General features: G+C 42.6%; 1 protein-coding gene across 1 annotated transcript in view; it reads right to left on the bottom strand.

Moving 5' to 3' along the window:
* The window catches only part of LOC130075672 (pleckstrin homology domain-containing family G member 1), a 52,228-nt gene extending 43,772 nt beyond the window's left edge, over window positions 1-8,456 (bottom strand). The window contains exon 1 of the mRNA XM_056240414.1: window positions 8,160-8,456. Coding sequence (XP_056096389.1) covers window positions 8,160-8,169 — 10 coding nt within the window. The 5' untranslated portion in view covers window positions 8,170-8,456. The remainder of the gene's footprint in view (window positions 1-8,159) is intronic.
* Between the last annotated feature and the right edge of the window lie 1,544 nt (window positions 8,457-10,000).

Genomic DNA, 10,000 nt, shown 5'->3' with positions numbered 1-10,000 from the left:
CTGCAGTGTGTGTGAGCTGTAGTCTGCAGTGTGTGTGAGCTGTAGTCTGCAGTGTGTGTGAGCTGTAGTCTGCAGTGTGTGTGAGCTGTATTCTGCAGTGTGTGTGAGCTGTAGTCTGCAGTGTGTGTGAGCTGTATTCTGCAGTGTGTGTGAGCTGTATTCTGCAGTGTGTGTGAGCTGTAGTCTGCAGTGTGTGTGAGCTGTAGTCTGCAGTGTGTGTGAGCTGTATTCTGCAGTGTGTGTGAGCTGTAGTCTGCAGTGTGTGTGAGCTGTATTCTGCAGTGTGTGTGAGCTGTAGTCTGCAGTGTGTGTGAGCTGTAGTCTGCAGTGTGTGTGAGCTGTAGTCTGCAGTGTGTGTGAGCTGTAGTCTGCAGTGTGTGTGAGCTGTATTCTGCAGTGTGTGTGAGCTGTAGTCTGCAGTGTGTGTGAGCTGTAGTCTGCAGTGTGTGTGAGCTGTAGTCTGCAGTGTGTGTGAGCTGTAGTCTGCAGTGTGTGTGAGCTGTAGTCTGCAGTGTGTGTGAGCTGTAGTCTGCAGTGTGTGTGAGCTGTAGTCTGCAGTGTGTGTGAGCTGTATTCTGCAGTGTGTGTGAGCTGTAGTCTGCAGTGTGTGTGAGCTGTAGTCTGCAGTGTGTGTGAGCTGTAGTCTGCAGTGTGTGTGAGCTGTAGTCTGCAGTGTGTGTGAGCTGTAGTCTGCAGTGTGTGTGAGCTGTAGTCTGCAGTGTGTGTGAGCTGTAGTCTGCAGTGTGTGTGAGCTGTAGTCTGCAGTGTGTGTGAGCTGTAGTCTGCAGTGTGTGTGAGCTGTATTCTGCAGTGTGTGTGAGCTGTAGTCTGCAGTGTGTGTGAGCTGTAGTCTGCAGTGTGTGTGAGCTGTAGTCTGCAGTGTGTGTGAGCTGTAGTCTGCAGTGTGTGTGAGCTGTAGTCTGCAGTGTGTGTGAGCTGTAGTCTGCAGTGTGTGTGAGCTGTAGTCTGCAGTGTGTGTGAGCTGTAGTCTGCAGTGTGTGTGAGCTGTAGTCTGCAGTGTGTGTGAGCTGTAGTCTGCAGTGTGTGTGAGCTGTAGTCTGCAGTGTGTGTGAGCTGTAGTCTGCAGTGTGTGTGAGCTGTAGTCTGCAGTGTGTGTGAGCTGTAGTCTGCAGTGTGTGTGAGCTGTAGTCTGCAGTGTGTGTGAGCTGTAGTCTGCAGTGTGTGTGAGCTGTAGTCTGCAGTGTGTGTGAGCTGTAGTCTGCAGTGTGTGTGAGCTGTATTCTGCAGTGTGTGTGAGCTGTAGTCTGCAGTGTGTGTGAGCTGTAGTCTGCAGTGTGTGTGAGCTGTAGTCTGCAGTGTGTGTGAGCTGTAGTCTGCAGTGTGTGTGAGCTGTAGTCTGCAGTGTGTGTGAGCTGTAGTCTGCAGTGTGTGTGAGCTGTAGTCTGCAGTGTGTGTGAGCTGTAGTCTGCAGTGTGTGTGAGCTGTAGTCTGCAGTGTGTGTGAGCTGTAGTCTGCAGTGTGTGTGAGCTGTAGTCTGCAGTGTGTGTGAGCTGTAGTCTGCAGTGTGTGTGAGCTGTAGTCTGCAGTGTGTGTGAGCTGTAGTCTGCAGTGTGTGTGAGCTGTAGTCTGCAGTGTGTGTGAGCTGTAGTCTGCAGTGTGTGTGAGCTGTAGTCTGCAGTGTGTGTGAGCTGTAGTCTGCAGTGTGTGTGAGCTGTAGTGTGCAGTGTGTGTGAGCTGTAGTCTGCAGTGTGTGTGAGCTGTAGTCTGCAGTGTGTGTGAGCTGTAGTCTGCAGTGTGTGTGAGCTGTAGTCTGCAGTGTGTGTGAGCTGTAGTCTGCAGTGTGTGTGAGCTGTAGTCTGCAGTGTGTGTGAGCTGTAGTCTGCAGTGTGTGTGAGCTGTAGTGTGCAGTGTGTGTGAGCTGTAGTCTGCAGTGTGTGTGAGCTGTAGTCTGCAGTGTGTGTGAGCTGTAGTCTGCAGTGTGTGTGAGCTGTAGTCTGCAGTGTGTGTGAGCTGTAGTCTGCAGTGTGTGTGAGGTGTAGTCTGCAGTGTGTGTGAGCTGTAGTCTGCAGTGTACATTCCTGCCCTGTCATTATGCACAGTAAGCATTTCCTTACCGCACACATACTGTACAGTAAGCATACATAATCATTCCCAAACACACACCCATAAAAATGTCAACTACTCTTCTGCATAATGGTTGCCTATCAGATATGATATAGATTCCAGATATATTCCATCTAACATCTAGGCATACATTCAGATCAAACTGTAGTCATGCTTCAACACACACACGTCCATCTGCAGGGAATGAGCTTGAGGTGTGTGTATTTCTGTTCTGACCCGTGAACTGTTGCAGGAACTCAAAATAAAAGCTTGCGAGAACATCAAAGCATTAACATTATTATTATGAACGCGTTTAAGATGGTTGACCGCAGATGATTTTTGAATGGTTCATTTAGCATTAAGTTCTTCTGAAAATACGTGAATTCTGACTTATAGTTTAAGAAGTGGTTTACCTAAAAAAAAAAAATTCTGTTACTCATTTACAAACCCATATTATTTTCCTTCGCACTGTAAATGATATTTGGGAGTTTGAGCAGAGGCGAAGGTTATCAGTGAACTTCGGTCTTCACACAAAGCTAATAAGGCTTCAGAAGACTTGTAATAACACATGAATTATATGGACTATTTTTATGATTATTTTATGGTGCTTTTATGGTTCCTACGTTTTCATTTTGTGTTTGTTTAAGGAAAAAATCCCGTGTCGGAACATCATGACAGTAATTAAACAATGACAGATTTTTACCTTTAATTATCAGTAGTAATTCCTCACATGCATGCATGTTTTCACTCTTTTTTTTTTTTGTGCTATGCTTTGTTAACCTGACTCCGCCAGATGGATTTGCTCCGCATATCCATCTGGAAACCTTCCGTTGAAGTAGTTTTGGTAAGGGGCGAAAATACTGGTTAGCTGATTGGCCTATGTTGGTGATAGACGGGCCAAATCAACCAATCAGATCAACGAAGCATATGACGTACTAACAGAGCGTATCTTTTCCTCTGAGAAAAGCCTCCAGAGCAGTGTTTTGCTCTTCTTTCAGTGAAGAAATACTCTGTAATTCCGATAAAACTTGCTCGATAGCCACGCTGATGCTAGTTTCATCCGCTGAAGCCGACATGTTCTTTAGACTGAACTGACGCGCTTCTCGTTGCGTCACACCTCAACCCGCCTCAAAGCCAACGCTGATTGGACGTTCGTTTGGTGAACTGCTCCCAAATTTTCTTTAACGGAAAGTATCCAGACTGATCTGCGAGTGAAACCTTGAAAGCTCGCGAGATCAGGATGGTCTCACGAGGCTAATGCTTTGTATCTTTTTCTGTTAGACTTGTCTATCCGCTCACACTGATAAGGTCAATCTTTAATGATGAACTGCCTCAAATACGTGCGTCAGTTTGCAAATTCAATTCCTCGTATGCGTCACTGACGGATTTTCCCTAATATATTATGTTATAAGTGCATATGTTTAAAATGATGATACCATGCAGTGCATTCTCAGGCTCAAACACTGTCAGTTGTGTATTCATTATAAACGTGTCCTACAGCGTAAAACGTATGCAAACGCAAAGATTTCACACCGTCACGTTTGCTTTAAAAGATCTCTGATCACCGCACCGAAAAGAATCGGACACATGCTCAAAATCAGACAAAGCTCTCGTGGTCTTGATATCTCCACGACAATGTGTGTTTTGCAGCCAAGAGCTGCGTGTCCATAACCAATGGGATTAATTCTGTCCAGCACGAGGCCAGCACACACACTCGCGCTAGCAAAAGAAGGTCTATTCTGGTCTCTGAAACATGTTGGAACTTCATCACGACTTCTGGAGCTGGAATGTCTGTAACGGATTCAAAACATTTCCAAGCTTCTCCTCTTCTTTAGACCCTGAGAAAAATCCTTTCTTATCTCTCAATCGAACATAATGACTCAGAGTAATCATCTCTATAAATAGCTCTTCTTCACTGCCCATTTCCTGCAATCAGACCGGCCCATTATCTCCCAAAAGTCATCAGGCCGATCGGAGATCTGATTGTAGAATGTTCTCAACACTCTAAAACATCTTGGTTTTATTTTGGTTGTTTTACCCAAATCCTGGGTTGAGCCTTTTGGGTAATTTTTTGGGTTATTTTTTCAGTGTTCAGTGGGTAGTTTTTGTGTTACCCATCTTCTGGGTCAGACGTAACAACCCAGTGTTTGGGTGTTACACAGCTCCTGGGTCTAAATGTAACAACCCAATGTTTGGGTAGTTGTTGTGTTACCCAGCTCCTTGGTCGCACGTAACAACCCAGTGTTTGGGTAGTTTTTGTGTTACCCAGCTCCTGGGTCAGATGTAACAACCCAGTGATTGAGTAGTTTTTGTTTTACCCAGCTCCTGGGTCACACATAACAACCCAGTGTTTGGGTAGTTTGTGTTTTACCCAGCTACTGGGCCAGATGTAACAACCCAGTGTTTGGGTAGTTTTTGTGTTACCCAGCTCCTGGGTTGCACGTAACAACCCAGTGTTTGGGTAGTTTTTGTGTTACTCATCTTCTGGGTCAGACGTAACAACCCAGTGTTTGGGTGTTACACAGCTCCTGGGTCTGAAAGTAACAACCCAGTGTTTGGGTAGTTGTTGTGTTACCCAACTCCTGGGTCGCACGTAACAACCCAGTGTTTGGGTAGTTTTTGTGTTACCCAGCTCCTGGGTCAGATGTAACAACCCAGTGTTTGGGTAGTTTTTGTGTTACCCAGCTACTGGGTCAGATGTAACAACCCAGTGTTTGGGTAGTTTTTGTGTTACCCAGCTCCTGGGTCACACATAACAACCCAGTGTTTTGGTAGTTTTTGTGTTACCCAGCTACTGGGTCAGATGTAACAACCCGGTGTTTGGGTAGTTTTTGTGTTACCCAGCTACTGGGTCAGATGTAACAACCCAGTGTTTGGGTAGTTTTTGTGTTACCCAGCTACTGGGTCAGATGTAACAACCCAGTGTTTGGGTAGTTTTTGTGTTACTCAGATCCTGGGTCAGACGTAACAACCCAGTGTTTGGGTAGTTTTTGTGTTACCCAGATCCTGGGTCAGATATAACTACCCAGGGGTTGAGTTATTAATCGCAGGCTTTTCGTGACCTCTTCAGGAGAGAGAAGTTGCAGCTTCATCAAATTGTTGCGTGTCTTTGGTAAAATACAAGTTTGTCAGTCACAGCATATTTCGGCTACGAGTGAAACACAGGGCGTTTGAAGTTAGAAGTTCCCCCGCTGAACATGACACAAGCTTCGGCACCAGATCCAGCGCCGTTACAGGGGAAACGGGACAACAGAGACTGGTCCAAATATTATTTGATTATTAATACTAATACTAAATATTAATACTGATTAAATTAGCTTTCCAGTGATGTATGGTACATTAGGATAGGACAATATTTCCTCGAAATACAACTATTTGAAAATCTGGAATCTGAGGGAGCAAAAAAATCGAAACAATGAGAAAATTGCCTTTAAAGTTGTCCATTTATGTTCACGCTTGTGCTGAATCCACTCACAAAAATATATTTTTTATATATTTACGGTAGGAAATTTGCAAAATATCTTCATGGAACATGATCTTTACCTAATATCCTAATGATTTTTGGCATAAAAGAAAAATCGATCATTTTGAGTCATACAATGTATTGTTGGCTATTGCCACAAATATACCCGTGCGACTCGTGACTGGCGACTTGGGTTTTGTGGTCCAGGGTCACATATGTATTCAAAACTATATAAAACATGCTATACTGTAAAATATGATAAAAAATTCAAGGAATTACCATGCAAACCAGTAGTTGTGTTGAGTATTTTTTTTTTAAGTTTAGAGGATTTAAGTTAATCCATAAACGTTTATTTATGTATGAAGTAAAAAAAAAAAGAAAAAAAAAGATGCTAGTACTATAGTAAAAATGAATCAACCCAGTATGGTGGGTTAAATCAACCCAATTTGATGGGTAAAATTAACCTAACATTGTTGTTTTCAACCCAGTGTATTTTTAGAGTGAAAGTTTGGCATTCTAACTCGTCATCACTTCAGTTACTTTGTGAAGACCTGATGCACAGTAGAAAGAAAGAGAGTTATTTTAGTTTTACTTGCAGACAGACACTCTATCTACTATAACACATCAAAGAGCGGGAAAAGACAAAACAGCCTGACTGCAGTCCAAGGAAAATCTTAAACATCAATTTATCAAAAACTATTCCACACGGGAGACGGACGGACACATTCCCGCTCCTGACGGATGGATGATCATAGATCAGGCTTCCTCTAATGATCTACGCCATCATCTGCAAAGCCATGCTGTCCGGGACGACATCTGAACTGTGCTCGCCCCGTCTGGAGGTTCACCGTCTGTCATGTATGTGCTTCTATTCCCAGACAGCAGCAATGTGATATGCATGATCCACTTTTTCACCTCTCTAGGATAATATAACATGCACATGCTTTATTACACGTGTATAACACAGTGTGTGTTGAAAGACAATATGCTAATTACACATTTATAACAACCAATTACTGACAGGTTGGTAAGAGGTTCTCTTAGAGGACTGAATGCATTTAAAGAATAGAATGTGACAAAGGGAATTATCCTGCATGAATGAACGCACACACACACACACACACAAGGGGTGAATGTCTGCCTGTGACCCACTGCCCCTGTGCTGCTCACATATTAGATTTCACTGAGACGGATTTGCTTCAGAGAAACCTAAACTTGACATTAATATACGGCGCACAAATGCACACACACAAAACATGATTTGCAGAACAAGTAGACTATACCTTTAGAGGTACAACAGCGGGGGCAGAACCCTTAAAAGGACAACTTTGCACCTATTCTACCCATAAAAGGTGCAGTTTAGTACCTTAGAGTTAAGGTATATGAAAGTTTTAGGGATAGATGAGGAACACAGTTGTCCCTTTAATGGTACTGGCCCAGTGACGAGCTGTTGCAGCCGTAAAGGTACAGTTTTTGCACGTTTCTATCTGACAGTGTACTTTCAAAATAAGCTCTAAATAAGGGAGGGTAAAACCTCATATAGGACGGCCGCTTTTTGAACTTTTGGAACGAGTAATTGTCATCTGCAAATAAGTTCTGACAGGTTTTCAATGAATTCTTCTATGCCATCTTTCAAACACACGCTTCAAACTCTTTCTCGCTGTCTCCAGCTGGGTCGTGTCCCGGGGGGGTGTATTGCTTTAGGGACAGATGTCCTGAGGGGGTGCTGGGATTGTCTAAAGCAGACTCTAAACTGTTATTATCCCCCCAAAAAACTCAACCCATGGGGGACTAATTTAGGTCAGGGGTGGGGGAGACGGAGCGACAGAGAGCCAGAGGTTTACACACAACAACAACAACAACAACATAATCCAAACACACACTTACTTAATACACACATATACACTGAAAAAAGGTGTAGGATTCAACTTAAAATAGTAATAAATTGCACAAATAATTACAGACATGGCAAGTAAGACATTGACTCAAACATGAAATTTTGAAGTAAAATGAACTTATTTACAATGTAACACTATTCGCATCAATGTAAATCCATGCTCGCAGAAAACACAGATCTCATGACTTCAAACAAACCAAGAACAATTTATCATTTGCTTTATTTTTTACTAGAAAGTTTTGTCTGATCTAGGTAATGTCTGGAGGCAATTTTGTACCCACAGTACAGCTAAGTAAACTAACCCACACACACACACACATATGCACTTACAAACATCTCAGTCAGTTGAGGTTGTGTAGAGGACTTCTGTTTGGTACACGCGCCCACCAGCATATACTAAGCCAAATGAATACTCTCAGTTCACAACTTGCCAACACACACACACACACACACACACACACACACACACACGTTTACTTAAACACAGAGTGTCCTCACGCCACGGTAAGACTCGGGCAGTTTCCACACACACACCAGCTCTGAAGCTCAGACATAAATTAACAGTGTTCAGATGTTGCTACACACATTCACAGAAAGCGTTCAAGAGCTGATATGACACACGCCATAAAGACACTTATGATCTAATTCTACACATAACCAACATTCCACAATAATAACAGTAACAACAAAGACTATCATCGGTTTATGATACTTATTGCAAGTGTGATCTCTTACCCGTAGGCATTGCAGCTCGATCCAGATTTGATTACATATCCACTTAGTATTCCAGACCAGTGCCACACACACACACACACACACACACACACACACAACACAACACACTCTTCTAATCCTTCAATTCACTTTACATTCTCCCTGAGACACACAGGATTGCTCCGTCTGCCTGAGTGATACTGAGGGTATCTGCACACAACACACACACACATTCAGTAAATCCAGGGTTCACACACACACATAAGCTCTGAGCCGCACTGCAACGGTCTTGACGGTCTGCCTGTCACTCACACATTGAGCAGTTCTGGATTCTCTTCCCAAATCTCCCTCCCTGTGGCTCCTCCCTCTCCCACTGCAACACATTACAGCTTCCACAGAGTGCCTCTCTCTCTCTCACTCTCTCTCTCACTCTCTCTCTCTCTCACTCCCTCGCTCTCACTCCCTCTCTCTCTCTCTCTCTCTCTCTCTCGCGCTTTCTCTTTTTTGACTTTCTTCTGTGAGCTACGGGACATTTCTTTTTACCTAATTTCATGAGCCTTATGTTTGACATCACGGTCCTGTTCCAAACACTAGTGAGGCTGTGTGACACTGTATCATTTTGGCTGGGAATTGTAAAATATTCCTATCATAAGTCTTTGCTTGTTTACTGAGACATGATTACTGCTCACTCGCTCTGACAGCCAAATAACCGCAACGAATGTTTGGCTCTGATGAAGTTCTGACTGTCTCTACAGAAGGCAAAGCATGAAGTGCAGTAGAACAACTCAACAGCAACTCTTTCCACCATAGAAATGGCACTAGAGACTCACGAGAGAAACTATGAGCTCCATGAGAACAGAGCTTGGCATTGGCACACATAAAACACACTGCACACACACATATTGGGTAAAAAAAAAAAAAAAAAACGTTTCAAAATAGATTGAACTATTTTTTATCAATAAAGTTCACTATTAAATAAATCATATTTAATATTTCTCTTGTATACTCCACCAACTTGAATACCTTTTTTTTCCTTTGAGCTTGTCCCTTTTTTTAAACCTTGTTTTGAATATGCAATTTTTGTGTATTTCAATCTTAAAAGTATATTTAAAAACTGCACTTGCATATAATATTAATGAAGTAAAAGGTCAGTTAAAGGGAGTAAACTTTTTTTGACTGTTTCTTCATAAACATATGTATATTTGTGCACAATAATACATTCTTTAATTAGAAGTTTTACTTTGAAATGTACTTATTGAGATGTAATTAAAACACTCTAAAGCTCAGCTTATTGCATATAATAGAAATTTCAACTAAATTTGGACTACAGTCCAGATATACGGAAGAAAGATACTTTTTTTTCTTTTTCTTTTTTGCATTAGTCAGCTTGTTCAGCGTCACACACACACACACACACACACACACACTGAAACAGTAGCAGGGGGTTCAGGCCTGATCAATAGCTGAGAAAAGCCCCATAAAGACAGTCCCGTCCTCTCTGTTCTCCTTCAGCTGAAGCGAACAATACACCACAGCCACTTCATCAAACACTATCAGCCACAGAGATCTACTTCTGTCCACTAATGAGCCAGTTCATTCATTATATCTAAATATCTCCCTATATATAACCATAACCCTAAACCTACCCATCACAGAAAACTTGCATTTTTACATTTTTCAAAAAGCATCAATCTGATTTATAAGAGATTTCCCTTATGAAAAATGTCCACAGAAGGATTTCAAACATTACCATCTTTGTGGGGACATTTTGTCCTCATGGTTTACCTGGACCCCCCCACACAAACACACATGCACACACACACACGCACACACATTAGTGACTGGTTACACCGGCTGAGTGG

This window comes from Rhinichthys klamathensis, unplaced genomic scaffold, assembly GCF_029890125.1.
Source record: "Rhinichthys klamathensis goyatoka isolate OS25496 unplaced genomic scaffold, OSU_Roscu_1.1 h1tg000597l_1, whole genome shotgun sequence".
NCBI classification, from domain to species: domain Eukaryota; kingdom Metazoa; phylum Chordata; class Actinopteri; order Cypriniformes; family Leuciscidae; genus Rhinichthys; species Rhinichthys klamathensis.
Note: the sequence above shows the minus strand (reverse complement) of the source record. Positions and strands in the feature narration are given on the sequence as shown.